This window comes from Pezoporus occidentalis, unplaced genomic scaffold (genome assembly GCF_034315485.1).
Source record: "Pezoporus occidentalis ecotype Australia unplaced genomic scaffold, CSIRO_AGI_Poc_V1 ctg30, whole genome shotgun sequence".
Classification (NCBI taxonomy): domain Eukaryota; kingdom Metazoa; phylum Chordata; class Aves; order Psittaciformes; family Psittacidae; genus Pezoporus; species Pezoporus occidentalis.
In genome coordinates, this window is record NW_026914941.1 from 4,725,035 (window position 1) to 4,743,540 (window position 18,506).

The 18,506-nt window shown below is 37.3% G+C and overlaps 1 protein-coding gene across 5 annotated transcripts in view; it reads right to left on the reverse strand.

The window, feature by feature from the left end:
- Positions 1 to 18,506, reverse strand: part of DACH2 (dachshund family transcription factor 2) — a 283,607-nt gene that overhangs the window by 85,682 nt on the left and 179,419 nt on the right. For all 5 annotated transcript variants that reach the window (XM_062627457.1, XM_062627455.1, XM_062627459.1 and 2 more), the window contains exon 3: positions 13,005 to 13,136. In XM_062627457.1, coding sequence (XP_062483441.1) covers positions 13,005 to 13,136 — 132 coding nt within the window. The remainder of the gene's footprint in view (positions 1 to 13,004; positions 13,137 to 18,506) is intronic.

The window sequence follows — 18,506 nt, forward strand, 5'->3', positions numbered from 1 at the left end:
CACAATTTAACTAATATTATATGCCTTACAGGAAAATGGGGAAAAGCAGCCCCTCATGCCCCATTACTAATTGAATATACAGCTCTTATACAGGTATGCTGGTATGCACTAGTGCTAAAGTCACATGTATCCATCCTTACAGAGCATCTTCTTTAAAAAAAGGAATCTATTCTCATTTTTATATTGTACAAAGGGAGAACAGACAAAAAAAAAAAATTTCTAGGTTTTAAATATTAATGCATTTAAATATTTATTTAAATATCAATGCATATTTAAATACGAACGCATGTCTGATCTTAAAGGCAAGCTCAACATTTATGTCTTATCTTGGTGATAAAGTTCAGGAATATATAATGAGAGTGGAACAACTCTGCTACTGATTAAATGTCAAAAAAGGTTTTATTGTCAAATATACTGTAAATACAGAAGATATACAACAAAGCATTAATTGCAGATGGCTCTGCACAGCTTAAAAAATGTACATGATCTAAACAGGAAATGTCGACTTTCAGTTTCAGCTATCAATTATAATTTACCTTCAGAACATACCTCCAGTCAACCTGTAAAGATAGAATGAACTATAAAATGGCCAAATGCAAATGAATGAAATGCTTCACGTTCACGGGCAAAGGTTAGCACATTAAGAGTCTATATTGTAAGCATATATAGCAGAATCAACCAATCTACCCAAAATTCTGGATCTTTATCAGAATTTATCTAAACCTTTGTGAACATTTAAGAGAGATACAATGTGAAAATTTGGTCAGGATAGATGAAAGGCTGGATCAGCCACCCTATAAATTCAGAATGGGGTTTGACTGCCTGTATTGCTCTTCTGCAAAAAATGAAACCAAACCAAAATAAAATGAAATAAAATATCTAACATCTACAGTAGACTGCAGGTGAACACAAGTCTGCAGTACCCTGCTTCCAGAAAATGCCTGAAGCATTAAGAGTTTCACACGGTTATACAGGATAGCTATATGTACGACTGGGATAAATTCTTCCTCCCTGTGGTGTTCTACATTGCTAAACTGAGCCCTTGCATGGCCTTGAACTGAAGCCTTGTGTCGGACTGGGAACCAGCAGGATATGAATCACCTGGAGGAAGGCCAGAGGAGGGCAATGAGAACTGACCAGGGACCTAGAAAATCACCAGTATGAGGCACGTTCAAAAGAGCAGGTTTATTTAATGCAGGGAAGGGAAGACAGCTAGGAGACTCACTAATAGTCTTCACTAGATAAAAGACATGTTCAGCAATACAAGAGAATAAATTGTTCTCCATAGCCACAGTGTGGAGAGCAAGAAGTTGAAGGAAAGACTGTAACAAGGAAGACTCAGGTTAAACATCAGGAAAACCAGCCATGATTAGTAAGCCTATAAAATTTCTAAAATCAATCTGGACAGCTACGAGTCAGGCACGACACTGGCAGAGTTTGTGCTTCACTAGGATTGTGGATAAGAAAACAAGTTTGAAAGTGCTGTTTTCCTATGATCCTAAAAACTGCAAACTGCGATACAGAGATGGGATCCAGAGGCAGTGCCAAAGTGTAGGGTGAAATGGTCCATCCTGAACCCACCCTGCAACTGCTAAACTACATCTGCTCCCTGACCTAGATGTGTACACTGCAACACAATAAATCGGAGGGTACAGCCTAGAGTGTTTATCCACAACACAAGCTCGTTAATCCTACATTATGGTCTCTTCTTCAGCTACAAGAATGGTTCAGGTAAAGCCTCACCTACTCTTGAAGAAACCACCACGGTTTGAGAAGATGCTGCTATTCTAAAACCATGAGGTGCATGCTTTCTGTGCCTGCCAAGACAAAACTTGCATCTGGAAAAACTAATACACAAATTGGCCATCCTAAAATACATCCTAGTTAGCTGATAACATAATATCGGTTACATCTCCAAGATAATAAACACATTAAGATGACATTTGAAACATGTACTAAAAAAAAATGCATTTTCCCTTTAGATTATGGACAATTTAGTAGCTTCAATTATATGGTGCCAACAAGATTTTCTCCTCCATGACTAAATGGACCAGGTTTTAATATTCTTCAGTGATCTTATTAATTTAAATTAAGCTTCTAAGGAATTAAGAGTAAGAATTCCATTCAAGGAAAAGATGTCACCGCCATGTAAATTAGAGACTTCTAACACACTCTGGTGATAAAAGTACATTTACTCATGGTCCGAGACAACATTGCTAGTCTTTCTTAATTGTAACTAGAATGATCTGATAAACTGCTGCTCTTGTATACAGTTAGAGGTTGGGTTTTTTTATAAGGAGCTAAAAACACAGACTACCCACCTGTATCTATTTTTAATTTGGTAATGACTGTACTTGCTAAAATTCTACCAAAATGTCACTCACAGCTTCGGATTCCAGCTTTTTAAAAAACAGAATATGGAGCAGAAAGCATAACCTATTATGCAAAACTGTCAGATGCTTACTTTTTAAATCACAGAAATAAATGCATAATCCCGGTTCTCTTATGGATCAAAACTTTATAAAAGGAAAACAAAAGTTGAATATAACTATTCAAGATAGCCACAGTACTTTAAAAAAAGTAGCAAGGTTCTGATCTGTGGATGTCCCGTTTATCCATGTAGTCCCTACTTCAGAACTAAGGGATGCCTCTTCCTTTGTGGGTGCAAGTAAAGGCAGCTTACTTGAGACCACTGTGACTTCTGTCTCATCAAATTCACAAATCAGCTAGACATTTAAACAGTGCCAACTGTTGCCAAGTAAAACTGTTACTGAATCTCAGCTGCAAAAATGTCAGTTCAGGGCACCCTGCAAAAATCTAGTACTGAATCCTTAACTAAAAGCCCACGTTATTAAAATGGGGTTTTTGGATTAATGCTACTCTTTTGAGTGCAAAAATATTTCAAATGATCACACCACAAACATGTCCTACCTCTAACGTAAATTAACTGCATGCTAGGGGAATTTTTTTTTAAATCTGATTAAAATTGGAATTCATGAGACTCCTGCTGTTGGCAGCTGTACCACTAGCAATGACATCCTTTGGGGGACTCTCAGCATGTGTCCTGCATCAAAGGTAATATGGGATTTTTCATCTTAAACTTACATATGCCTTAACATGAACGTTTCAGATTTTATAATGCAACTAAAATATTAAAGTACATTTTATTGTTAAAATACCATTAATGTGAGACTGAAGTGGACTCACTAATATTAACAAAAGCAACTATCACTAATACTTGCTTTTCCTAACATACTGCAATTCTTTACGTACTGGCTGCCTTACGTCCTTACACACTGTAATAGGAAATTAAACCACACTGGCTAAGCATGCTAATACACCACAGTGCTTAAACAAATATGCTACTTTGTGCAAAATGACAGGCAGATGAGATTTTGTTGAAACTGAGTACATACAAGGACCTAAAAAAAGAAAGAAAAAACAGAGGACAGGACATATGGTACTTCACTGTTCTTGTTCTGTGGTAGAACTGTGGAAAATCTGCAAATCACTAAGCATACTTCTTAGCATTTTGGGCATCCCTAATCATCGGAGTTCATCTGATCACCACTTGATGGTTCCTGCTCTCAAGACTGCTTTTGCTTGCATCTAAGAATGGTTTAACAAAAAATACTAACTATATTTCAGAGAGGCAGATCTGGATCACACTTTTCCCTTCCCTTTCCCACTAAGCATCAAGACCAGAAAGGTGGAGATACTGGAGATGCCTTCTCTCCCTATGCCTGCCTGCAGAGCTCAGCCTCTGCTTCCCAACCAGCAGGACAGTACTCTTCACATCATGTCCTTCTCCAGTTACAGAGCCTTCTACAATGTCCTGGCTAGAATGATTTTTCCTTTTAAAGCACAGTGCATCTAATCTGTATTGGTCTTAATAAAAATGTATACTGAAAGTGGAAGACGCCCTTGCTCATGGCAGGGGGAACTGTAACTAGATTATATTTAAGGTCCATTCCAATCCAAACCATTCTAAGTCCTAAAACTGGCACATTTCTGATATCACTCCCTAGATCACTATAGAGGTTCCTGTGCCTTGTAGAGAACAGCCAGTGAGAGACACTTCTGAGCAGCCTGCTTTCCTCCAGCAGGTTGATATCGACCATGAGTATCTGCTGCTACTAACTAACGTGAAAGTTAAGGCCGAGGAAAAAACTTAGCCCTGGCTCTACAGTGGCCCAAATGATTTATGACATCAAGACCTAGTGAAGAGGACTAATACTCTGAAGAAGGGACTGGGTGAGCTCAGCCTGCACTCACATGATCTGTGCCCACTCATAATTACTTCATTTGCAACTGTAAAAGTGTTTTAACAGATAAAATTAGTTATTTTGAATAATCCTTCTGAAATATGATATGCATTTTAATTGTATGCACCCTGTCATTAATTAAAGCTCCGTACCTTTTGGTACATTAATTCAAACATCATATCAGTGACAAAGTGACAATTATAAGACTGTTTACTAAAATTAAAAATAAAGTTAAAAGGTTAATGTACTCTTGTGATACACTTAAGTAATGCTAAAGTGTTTTCATCTGAGTTTTTACTAGACATTATTTTTCTACTCTTCAAAATCAATCTCTTTGTTCCAGGAACACATTTCCTGTCAATAAAATGAAAAATGATATAGATTTAGGAGGATAGTGGTCTCAGCGTAGCATCTCTCATATTATTATTCCAGTATCATCTGTTACAAAGTAAGACCAATTCCCACATCTAATTACAAACAGGATTTCAGAGTCATTAAACAAAATACATTTCCATTAGTGCTGCTGTAAGAAGATAGGGGGAAAAATGAAGATTAGTTCATGCTGCACCTCTGTTTTTCAAGCTTTGAAGATTTAGACCTCTGCACTCTAAGACTATAAATTTGTAACGGATCTGAAAGGTGACAGACGTGAAAGCTCTCGATTCTGTGCAGTTTAGCCATACCATTTGCATTTTGTCATTAGTTTATCTTTTGCTGCACTTTGTTCTGATAAGAGATACAGCAAGAATCTAGAGAGGTTGTGATTACACTGTGTGCACCCAGAGGTACATTATTTGGCATTAGAAAGTGTTTTTTTTTAATTGGTGTGAATCTTGATTTTCTGTATTTAACTTGTTCCAGCTAAAGTTGAGAATCATTGTACAAAATTCTTTATGAAGTCTTTATGAAAAGAAAAAAAAACCCCAAAATACCTTATGCTCTGGAAAAAAAGAAACATCAGATCTTTGACTTCAAATAAGGTAACAGCCAAAGTATACTGAGGAAGCAGGCTGTGTGATATGTTTAACTGTTGAAATTTAAACTTACAAGTACATATATATATTCTCAATTCATAAATGTTTAGCAGCATCTAATTGCCACAAAAGTATTTAAAATTTACCCTTGAGAATTACCCACTCAAAAGCATTTACACAAACTGGAGCTTAAACACTGAATAAGTTTTCTGGAAACAAGTCTATACAAGATAATACCTACATTTGATTAATCTCTCAAAGTTTACATCATCTTATGATGTTATAAAAACATAACTGATTCCATCATGTTAGACAAGCATCAAATTCTGAAATAGAAATTCCTCTCAAATAAAAAGTTGCCTCACAGTTACAGAGAAAAGCACAGAGAATTCCATTTCCAGTAGTGCTCTGAAGATTCCCTTTATTAGTTTTAAAACTAAAGCCAGAGCTACTTCATATTTCTCAGAGTTGGGTGTCAGTCAAACCAAATATGTAAATATTAGATGATGAAACAGCATACATACATTTAGGCATGAATCATGTACATTTACTATAAAGTATTTACATACATATTTAGATGTAGAAGAATACTTCTTAAAAAGACAGCTACAGTACTCACACGCATTCAATAGCTAACTGCTTAAGAATCTAAAATGTGACCTTAAAACAGGTTGCAGATAAACAAATTCACTTTTGTACTCCACTGCAACTGTGGCTCACTAGAACATGCTAAAATTCTCGGTATTAAATCCTGCCCAGTGGTAGGGTAACACAGCAGAAAGAGACCACTGATAATTCACCCTCCAAACCCCTGCCCGTATGTGCCAAAGAAACAGATATATGTGCATTTTGTTTCCAAGCTTCACACATGGAGACTAGGTTCTCAGCATAATTGAGAGGGCCCATGAAAGCCATGACCGTTAGGAAGAAACAAAAGAGAATAAAGCAGAATACAGACAAGGTACAAATTAACCAAATGGCTTACCTAATATCTGAGGAGCTGTATCTTAAAAAGGCTCCAGGAAGGCTTCACTTACATTATCTGCAGGGAATTCCTTGCTCTGTATGTTTCAGCAACCATGGAATTTTCTGACAAGCACCAATAGGTAAAGCTTTTTGAAGCTTCAGTGTTACGTGAATGTTTCCATCCCTTCACTCTATTTTCACTGAGTAAAAAAGCTTACAATTTCTTGCAAGTGGGTTCAAGTAACTTCCAAGAAACCACAACTCCACACCTATGGTGGAAGTGCATGCCAAAAGCCACTGAGTTTCATCACTATACAAATCTTCTTCAAGTCCTATGGCCTTCAGATAAACACTCTTACGCAGAGCTTGTCCTCACAGCTAGTCACCTATGGGGCCATACATGCCTTTATTACGTAGAGGAGACTCATTAGACTTCAGCACGCTGCTTCCTCACCTCTGTGCTGAGTCAGCCCTCATAGGAACCAGTATCTTGCTCAGGGGCTTCAGAAGCTTGGGTGCTTTTTCACACAAACACTGTAACATGTCCCATTGGTATTGCAGCATCCAGTCTCCCCCAGAGAAATACATCTCAGACTGAGAGGCCAAACAGGAGCCGTGAAGTGCTCTGAACTTCTTTCTGATCTCCAGCAGGTCTTTTAAGCTCTGTCTCTGCATGACACTGACCATCACTTCCTGTCTCCCAGCCTGGTCCCATCAGCTGTGTAATATGTGCTATACTATGGGCCATACTCACAAGTACAATGTCATCTGCACGCTTGAGGAACACAGGCAGATCAAAAGTTTCACCCTTTCCTACCTATCCTACCTACCTCAATGCTCAATCCATTCATGTTTGAGAGCTGTGGAGTAGGAGCTCGCTGCCTTCACCACTCAGTGAAGAAGCCACAACTTCCACCGTGAAAAGCAAGTGTTATCTTCACACTCACCATGACCAACCTATGTGTGTGTCTAAAGAAATAGCCCAGATGTCTCAGTTTTTAGGATAAAATGTTTTAATATATCTGCTAGGGCTGGAGTCAAACAAGCTGAGTTTTTAGATGAGGTGGCACAGAAATATAGCATATTAAATTTTCTCTTACTTCAAGACTATATATTCCTCCTGGAGAAAGGACAATTAAAGAAAATTAAATGTATGCTTCAGTAGCTTTTTAATTGATTCTAAAAGTATTAATTGTAGTTTTGACTGCCTATATTTTTAAAATGGCATGAATGTTTTGTATTCTTTAAGTAAAATTACCATCTTTGAAACAGTAACTCTACTCATGTAACAAAAATACTTGCTTTAGCAACAGGAAAAATGACTTCATGAAGTCTGCACAGCACTCAAGGATTAAAAAAATCTGTTCTCTGGTCTCGTCATTTTTACTCTTACAATAAAATAACAGCCTCGGCATCCTGCTTTTTTGAATAAAAGTCCTACCTCTTTTGACTTTTCAAGCACTTGGAAATTTTAAAAGAGAAAAACTAAAAAATGCTGACCGTGTAATAGCTGGGTATTCATGGTGGGTGGAGAACATGAAAGGTTACAATATGGATCTGTGCCTACGCGTTTCTTTTCAACTTGCGCAGCATCCTCCTGCTTCTGCTAACTCGGCAATCATACAGCTGACAGATTTCTGGGTTTTCTAAATAATGCATGGGATTTTCTTTTAACATGTCAGTGCAAAAGTATCAATTCTGCCCCTGTGTCGTTTGTGATGCTGATTTTCCTTGACAGCATTCCATTAAACCAATGAGTTTTTTCCCTCCTGATGGTTCCTTAAATATTCCTCTGAGTGATGTATTTGTGGTTTTTTAAACAGATTGTGAAGGATGTTTGCATTTGTGAGAAAACTGCATGGCAGGTACTGAAGGGAAAAAAGGATTAAAAGATAACACTTTTTATTTTTTCCTTCCTATGAAGAGCTCTTTCTCTGATCTTCATATGCCAAAAGCTGGGGTGTTTTTCCTTTCTTTTCTGCCTAACTTAGCTCCTTGTCTGGAAATTAAGCAACAAGACTCTACATACAGAATAACATTTTGACTTCCTAAGGAAATACCACTGAAACACTTAGTACTGTTTGATATCTCTCTTGGGAAAGCAAAACACATTTATTAAATCATGCATGCTAACTCCAAAAGCCAACAGAAGGAAGTAACTGCTTTATTCTTTGCACTGAGGTTTTGAACAAACAGGTACTGTCAGGGACTGCTATGCACTGATCCTTATTTGCTTATGCAGCTTACAGGATGATCAGGCAGTTATCACCAATACTGCGCTCTGCAGTCTATTCTTCACATTCCACTGGTATCACATATTTGTACAAATTACCTGCTGCCATACTATTAAAAAAAAAAAAAAAAAAAACACACCGCTGATTTCAAGTAAGTTTCCAATTTCCCTAGGCAATTATATGCTAATTTCCAGAATATACTTCACCTAATTTTAGTATTGCATGATGATGAAACAGATGATCTTTATAAACACTTTTGTGCAACCAGAGACATTTTATTTCTATAGAACACAGAAACTGATTACATGGCTGGACTTACAAAAATCTGCATATGCATCCATCATACGTGGCTTCAGCTGCCAGCTTCAAACTTGTAATCTTCCTCATTTTCCAAAGTGGAATATGAAAGGCACATATTATTTGTCATGCTTTACAGCATGACTTGCCTTAGCTATAGCAACCCTCTGGACTCAGGACAACCTTCAGATGTGTGCACTGACTGCCATCGTCAAACCATCTCATCTCCAAGGACTCACACAGAGTAGCCAAAAAGTAAGAACAGGCTTCTGAAAGACTTATGGCCACTGGGAATTACAGAGGGATTAATCTTCCCCTCTTTCAGACACCTATGGACCCAACTGGGTGGTTCATGAAATTCAACCTTCTTTCCCAGATCCTACAATAAGATGGAGACAGACACAGCCACAACGAACAGCTAGCACAGATCAGCTGGACTTTGGGGCCAGAGAACCTATATTGCCAGATTAAATACGAGGGTTTAACTGCCTGAGAAGTTTGCTTCAACACTTCATATGATGAGTAGGAAGGTGCAAACAAATCTCTTTCTCTTCCGCAGAGAGAGTGGAAGGAGGACATTAATGTTCCAACGTATAACAACATTCCGCACAGCACTGCGAACTAATGCATTACTTCAATTAAAAAATACGTGCATATTTTTTTGTTGTTTGGTACATTTTTCACAGTTGCAGCATTGTCTCTAGCAGCATTTATTTATTTATTTATTTTTAATATGTTACTTAGAATATTCCAGCACTAAAATCCACCACTACTGAGATGAATACTGGAATATCACCAAAAGGAGGTAGGTAGAACCTGATGGCAAAAGCATGCCAGCTGGAATATAAGCAGGAAAAGAAGTGGCACATTTACTCCCCAGAGTCTTAGACACACTTGTAAGACTCAATTCCACACATGTAATTTCCTAGAGACATATGAGGAATTTTAGTCGGTGATCCTGAGAGTTAAGAGATCATATTTTAATGGATAGCATGAATTCTGGCTTCAGATACAGAAATTCTTGAAAAATCTCCATCATCATAGGCGCACACACAGAGAAAGTAACGACAGAAGTGACATTCTAGTCACTGCTAAAGAAGCAAATCCAAAATTATTTCGTACCAACTTCAAAAGATACAGATGGGGAATGAAATTAATCTGACAGGCCATCCTCACCATTTTTTTATTACACTAAAGGCCTGTATATAATGACATACTTCCAAAAAATCTGGCAATAAAATTTCAGAACCTAATACAGATCAACTACATTCTTAATTCAAAACATGCTACAGCAAAAGAAACAATTCCACTCATCACAGTACAGAATGACGAGGAAGGCACACACCCTAATGTGAGCTGTTTGGTGGTGTCTTATGCTCACCAATGGAAGCCAATGCGCAACACTGAGGTGAAAACCCGACAATCTCTATAGTTGTGATTTTTTAAGTAAAACTGCAACCCTGCAAGTCTTTATTACAGTAGAAAGAAAAAAAAATAATCAAAGGAAGCAAAAGGTCCTCTGCTCTGTATAACTATATTTCTGATTTGACAGCTACAATTATAATCATTCAGACATCTATTTCCCACAAACTCTCCATAGCCATAACCTTTAGTGATTAATTATAAAGTTCCAGGAGCAATAGTACACAGACTAATTTCCTAAAACAATAAAAGACAGAATTTCTCATTTGGAGCTAAATGAAACACGAACAGGTTGTTATTCATGCTGAAATCTAGATGCAGAGTCATGTTGCAGCCATTACAGAAGCTATTAAACACAACCTCAAATCAAAGAAACTGTAGGTCTTTCTCCTAAAATAAAATGTTTTTCTCACTTATGAGGCTTCTGACTCCTTTGCGCTGCTCTTTCTTACAACTTCTTAGTAAAAAAATTTCAAAATTCAATTTTCTTTCTCATTTCACATCCCCATTCTTGTTTTAATAGTCAACTAAACTGCAAGAGTCCAGAGCAAAACAAACAGTTGGTAAAGGTTTCATGCATCTTATGGTTTTCTCTTCACAGTGAATCAAAGTTACAAAATGTGCATCAACTTCTAAATAAAATGCCCACTCTCTTCACACACCAATGAGTTTCCTGTTCTGAATATTTGATAATTCCTCAGTTGTTCTGTACAGTGAGCAGTTTAGTTAAGTTTTACATTCCATTCATTTTGTTGGGGTTTTGGTGTGTTTTTTTTTTTGTTTTTGTTTTTTTTTTTGGGGGGGGTGTGACACATTCTGATGTACCTTCTGAATGTAAATCTTTAAAAAATGATTCTCCAATACGTAGAGAAGTCATGCATTAAATAAGTGATCCTAATGCTGGCACTGAAGATACTAAAAAGAGGGGAAATCATGATTTGTAGTACGATTAGTAGTAGCTCTTTTTGTTAAGGATTTTTTTCTCTGCCCGCAAGCAACTTGATCCAGCAAATTTCCTCTTGGCAATTTTACTCAATTAGGCAACAAAAAGAATTGAGAAAAGATCTTTACATAACTGACACCATATCCTTATCCTTGGGCCCCACTGGAACTTCAGCTAAAGTCAGCAGGAATTTTTCCAAATATTTAAATTGGTATTGAGTCAGTTATAGAACTCACTGAATTGCTAAATCTCAGAAAGCCTTCATTTAATATGCATACTTTAGATGTACTGTCGAAAAGCTGGTATGATAGTCCCCTATAAAACTTGTCAACAAGGTACCTAAAATAATAATATCAATGTACTCTAGCTTCTCACTAAATGAAGTATACAAATTTTGCCAAATCAGGTAACACATGAAACCATCAACATTCAGATTAGCAAGCTTTTGAAACCCCTAATGCTAACACTACATCTTTTCTGTATGAAGTTTCCTTGCTTTCCTATAGGAATTCTAACTTCAGTCATATTTCTTAGCATTCAGTGAAACTTCAGAGTTCATTTTGAACTATATACAGAGTATAAGAGTTACACAAACTAAATAAGCCTTCTCAGTGCTTTTTTTCTGAATTCAATACACACTAAGTAATTAGGGTCTGAGAGGTGAATAAGAGATACATATCCTACATAACAGAAAGCTGGGGAAGGGTTTAATGCATGAATTCAAAGCCAGATTTCTTCAATACAGATGAGTACACAAATTAGCAAGAGGCAATACCACTTTTGGAAAGACTGCTTTGTGCATAATTTGTCATGAATTCAAAGTTATTCCTTTAGAAAATGAATCTAAGACCTCCCAGCTGCTGCTTTATTGGTCTAATAAATTACCATCTTGATGGTACAATGCATATACACTATACCGCATCCAAGCAAGCAAACCGTTAGAGCATCTTCATCTTTAGAGATGCATGTGTGACTTCAGAGATGTGTGAATGCCAATGGGAGATGTGAACGCAGTGAGGGATTACACAATGCCTCTGTTCTTGAATTGATAATGAAAACAAAGGATGCATATGCTTCCAAAATGGTAAGAGTGCATTGTAGGATTGCTTATGTCAAAAAAGTAAGTCCAGGTGAAACAGCCTAACAAAGGTAGGTATCTAGCAACTCTGAGACAAAACAGATTTCTTATTCTAGGTTCTCTACACTATCCGAGTAAAAATCTCCTCTATATACCTGAAAATGACACTACAATAAACAAAGAAGATATCCTCTTTGAAGTATTAGCTTCTTACTTAACCTTTGAACCCTATTTTTGTATAGCTGGGACTTGGGGAGCTTAGTTCAAGTTTATATTAATTCTTACAGAAGTATAGACATGTGTTCAGTGCCTTCTACCTCAGGTTATTCCAGGCAGGTGGGCCATAACAAATGTTTACCATGACTCTCCTTCATAGCTGTGGTTTGCAAACATCCATACAAGGAAAGAACAAAATGCAGAAAAGCCAGGGACTTGGTAATTTTACATTCCCTTCTTTACCTTTCTCTAGTGAACTGTGGATCTCATTATAAGTTCTAACAACCTGATGGTTTGGAAACTTTCCATCATCTACAGGAAAACTCTAGACGTGCTGCATTATTGCCAATAGAGAAGTCTTTAGTTAGTACAAATATGTTTAGGGAACAATTTAAAATGTCTGCATTCTCATACAATAAAACCAATCCTTCACCAATATTTTTTCAAAAATTAATGAAGAGGGCCATTAGGAGGAAAACTGAAGGAATACTGCAGGAACGGGTGCAGGAATTTCTATTTGACACTGGCAGAGCAAAGCTTACGAAATAAAAGAGCACAAGAATTTGAGACAGATTTTTGATTTTGTTTCCCATGCACAGCATTACTTACCTGCATTTGAATTGAGCTCTTCATTTTCTGATTCTGTTCCATTTTGACTTCCACTTCCATGAAGGCTATTCATTGCCATAAGTTTCATTTTCTGTAACTTCATAGCCTCTGCCATGGCAGCTGCTGTCAGACCTGCAAAAATATAAATAAATAAAATGCAACATCAAACCATACAATGCAGCACTAAAAAGACGAAGAACAGAACAATTCCTTTCAGTGAGAAGAAGTCACGTAAACTCAATACACATTGCTAGTCTGTTATGCAATGTTATTCTGGACATTAATTTTATTTTAGAGCTATTTCAGTACACCATTTACTTCTCTCATGTTTTTCTTTTTTTTTTTTTTAACATGTCTAGCATTCCAAAATATTTATTTAATGGTAGCCCTTTTGATTATACTTTTACGTATCATTTCCATTTCACTTTGATCACTTTGTCACTTTGATCACTTTCTGGTTGACTTATTTAGCTGCTACAAAATTTCCAAGTACATTAGGTAAGACACAGCATTCCTTAATTTCAACAGTTCAAAGCCAATTAACCTGGAACAATCAGTGCTGTACTATTATATATCCAAATATTATTGTCTTTTTCTGATGTCTGTTGGTTGGGATCAGTATTACTGTTACTGGAAAATATTATATTGGAAATTTTAGACAAGCAGAATATAGGTAATTACAAACTCAAGCCCACCTTTAAGAGACCATTAATACCAGCACAAAGTTACAGAATGAAGGGGGGTTAGTGGTAGATTTCCTAGTGACTAAAACCCTATTATTTCCAATAGTAAAAGAGCAGTTGGAGAGCAGTGTCAGGCTACAAGTTTACCATCATAAGCCTTTTTTTAATTCTTTTTATTTCCATTATCTTTTTTTCATAAGAGTATACTTTTAAAATTTTATCATTTGACTTGGTCAGTAGGGGACCAGATTTTCTTCCAAACAGTATCAAATCTTTTATTCTGGGCAAGATGTGACTGGAAATACCTTATCTGAAGTTCATCTATCTTGCAGGAAACTACAGGGGCTAAGGCGATGTAACCAGAAAGATCTCTATGGGTGTAACTGTCTGTTTATTCAGTTACACATTAAACAGATTTACTGTCTTCCTCCCAGTATAGCATGACTTTTTTTTTGTCATTTGTAAAAAAGCAACCTAAATGCTTCCTATCAGCTATTTTGTAATAGACTGTGCAAGAGTTTCACAAATTCACTGAACTGCATTTACCAAAAAGCCCATGATTTTCTGCTGGTGGCACATGCTGTATCAACCCACGGAGATACCATACATCAAACCAGAATTAAATAATCTGCTGTTTCTGGAAAGTCCTGCTTACCAAGACATCAGATACTGATTAAAGTGAACCAGTAATTTTCACATCCTATACTGCCACATACCCACAAATAAAAATACTTTAAAAGCTGCTATGTATTTGACATTTAGTTTTAGTTCTACTGCTCCTATAATAGGCTTCACAGAAGTTCTCATTATTTTAATAAGACCTCAGTAAGCAAGCAACCATAGACTCCAACTGCATGGAGGAGGGATGTGTATTATCACATATGGATACATCAACTTGCTTAACTTCAGCAAAGATATTCCTGATTACTATCAGGAAGTTGGAGATGAGAAAAAAGGAGGTGGGAATTACACAAGCCTCCTTTTCTCCAGGCTGTCTTCCTCATCCCATCTTGCCTAAGAGCCTCTCAACATTCACAAAAACAATCTGCAGTTACATACTCCTGTATTCCCAAAGCTCTCACAGCAGATCCAACAAATGTTACCTACACAAATTAGGCATTTGTTTTACTGCTCTGTCACTGGTACATGAAAAACTACATTGATTTTATTATTAAAATACACTAAACACAAACATATAAAAATAAGTCCAGAAAACATCATCAGGAATCTTGTCTTTCAAGATTCATTTAAGGCAGTCCTCATTGCATACAGAAGATCACAATACCGTAACAGTAGTCACTTTTTATTTAAAAATCAGGATTTTTCTTAATATCCGTTAAGTTCTTTTGCAAATGTTACAGGGTTTGTATCAAGCAGATATAATACCCTGATGTTTAAACTCCTGTTTTTGCCAATTCGCTAGCTGATATCACTCACGCTTAATCTATCAAAGAATACGTCTTCAATGATAAAACCATTTACACACTTTCTGGAAGAGGTGAAATAGCCTATAAACTTTTCTATTTTTTTTTCTTAGGGAAAGGAAGTGGGATTGATCTGAGTGAATTCAATGAGGGAATTTGACTTTATTTTCAGGAAGTTCAAGAAACAGCATCAGCAGAAGCCTTCTGAAGAATTTACTGCTTTTAACATTTCCAGGCACATGCATGCCTTGCCTGCCTACCCGCATAGCTACACTTTTTCCTGCTTATCCCAATAAATTCCAGGTTTTGAGGAACTGCCATCACTAAAGCATTTTCAGAACTTGTACCCACTCACATCCTACTCTGTTTTCACTGGATACTTCTAAGCCATTTGCAAAGAATTCACATTTATTTTAAGGGTTACAAAAAATACAAAGTCTGAACATGAAGTTTTTTATCATAACATTTTATCATTTGTATGTACCCAAATATGTATAGATAAACCACTACCACAGTAAGTATTTTCATCTGGGTCAGTATTTATACAGGTTCTTTATACTGTTAGTCCTTAAATTTTACTTAGTTTAAATATACAAAAGAGTAAAGAAATAGGAAATGGAAAGTAAATTCAGACGTTTAGTAAAATGTTCAGAGAAAAGGCAAGACAAAAACTTATCCACTGCTCTGTATAAAACCCTCTCAAGCTAACAAATTTCAAAAAGCCTACTGAACAGTCATATCAGCACAGTGAAGGCAGAAAGGGCACTGAGGAGCAAACAGAAAACAATAAACACAGTCCTAAAATCACCACGATGCCACCTGCAGAAATTAAAGGTAATTACTGTCAGGCATTTTTAGCTCCCTAACCAGACACAGCTGTCATAAGGACAAGAGCCAAAAAACAGTGATGTATCGGGAATCTGTGCTGTGCCATCTGCCACACCAAAGTCACTCTACTTCAGCATTAGAAGTTTAAAGCACAGTCCTAATGTGGAAAGCCCTACATCTGAAGATCCTGAGCAGGCAGGCATAAAGTTGAAGCAGATATGGCCAATACCATCTCTAAACTCAGTATCAGCAAAGTCTTAAATCTCTCACTCACTCCCCAGTCTACACAATTTCCTACTTGAGCTGTGATAGCAGCAAAAGCCCCAGAATCTAACTGTATGAGGCACTTTAAAAACAGTGTACTAATGCTTCAGCATTTCTGAAAGCTAATAAAACTGAGGTTAAAGCAAATGGTTTCAGCAGTAAGGGTGTGCTACTGACTGAAATGATGGAAGAAAATGTACAACAAATCACCCACTGGCATAATCTTCAATTAAGGCTATGGCTGTGGCTAACGCTACTGAAGCTACCATTTAATTTAACTATTAATAAAACTCCTTTCTGTAATTGACTCACCTCTGGCTAGCTGTAGCAAAGAGGGCTATTCTTCAACTGACTTATCTAAAGATCTACAAAGAACTGAAGAATCATTTCCATCCTCTCAGATGAATCATTATCAGCAGTAGAATCTCTCTCAAAGTACCTCACTTTGAAAAATGTGCTTAAAACCAGCTGTATCATATACATCTATCCCTCTGCTTTCACCTACAAAAAAAAAAAGGATCACTAGGAAAACCAACATGCTGGATTACACACTTCAAAGCTTCTGGTTTTTTTTCTCTCCATTTACACTTTAAATTTCCCTTCCTTCAGTTATCTTCTGCCAGCTGTGATCAGTCACTAAACACCCAGGAAATTAACTATGTATCACTTATTAAGACAAACACACAACCTTTATGCTAACAACAACGGGTGAGTCTCAGCAGTGTAGCCATGAAGAGTTTTCCAAACCGCTAGCAGCCATGTGGCCAGCAGAGCTGCTCCTGCCAGCAGTACCCCACAACCCACCATTTGCTTCAGCTGAAAGGCAGCAGCTCCACAAAGAGCTGGTGAGGATCTTTGAGAGACACATCAGTGGTAACAGAGAGACCTCAGAGCCACGTTCTGGGTCAGTCTCTAAATATGAATCTCCATTACATTTGCGTAACAGATTGCGATGATGTGTACTCAAGTACACCTGCATCGTGCATATGGCAAAACAACCAACTGCCATTAGTAATCTTAATTCCGCAATTTCAGTTTTGTCAGGACACTGTGTACTCTCCCTTTGACAAGTCTGCATAACTGCTGTACCACACAGGAACTCAGCCTTGAAATAACCAGTCAAGGACACACAAACCGGCACGTTTTTTGCTCAGGTTGCACTGAAAGACAATTCTGCAACTGTATTCTGAGCCACAGTTAAAATATACCTAGAGCACCAAACAGTTTTCAAATTCAGGTTTTTGATCCAAATTAGGACCATGCTCAGCTTACTCAACCTGGGACACTGCACTGCTCTGGGGAAGACCTGCTGCTTGTAAGGTATAGGAGATCGAGTAGCCCTGAACGTACTGTGAGGCTTAGTTGCTTCTGTTAGGGCTGAACCCACTGAACACGACCTTTGCTCCTAAAGCCCAGATACCTGTAGTACTGTAGTGCAGAGGGTGTGAAGACCAGTGAGGTTTCTCCATCCCTCGTCTGCATCATATTAAAGTCAGTGGTTAATTGTTTACTCAAATACACCCTATGCAGAGACAAAAAGACCACCAAAGATTATTCCTCTGTGAAGTCTCAGGAGTTATTTCAACAACAAAACACAACATTTTTACTGCATGGCCCAAGTTCACAACTCCAAAGTTGTTTGTAGCCTCTCCCCCTCAGGGCCAGTATCCCAGTACAGGGCAGTGCTGAACCCACCCATCTCCTGGAGCACCAGGACATGAGGGGACAATGCCTCTTGCTTCTAGTGAACATCACCATTTACTCATTAGCACACAGCTTCTTGGTGAGATAAAAAACCAAAACTCAATCACATTCCCACAGAGAGGTACGTAGGGTATCTTAAATGCAAGTGAATCCTTCATGTTTAACTAATGTCCAGTCATTGACAATTGGATTTTGGTAGTGAATACAAGGACTCTGAGCATTTTAAGGTGACCCTGAGTATTTGCTTGTACTCTAGTTACAGATATTTTTTCAGTTCCCTGATTAGACTGTGCCCCTCCTTCGTTTTAGTTTGAAAGCTTTTCTGTCAAAACTGTGAACAAGTAAATTAACTAAAGGAGAACTATGAGTAATCAAATCTAGAGGTTTGCAATTAATTAAATGAAATGGTGAGTCAGTGAACTGAAGAATGGTATTAAAACAAAACATTTAATTAAATTAACAGTCACCACACTGCAACTAATAATATTCAAAAGGAAAAATGAAAACCAGTTTAGTCTTGCCATATTATTTCAGTCTAACAGTCAAGCATTGTGCATCAGCTTGTCTGTTATTTGCATTCAAAGCTGCTATGGGTCAAG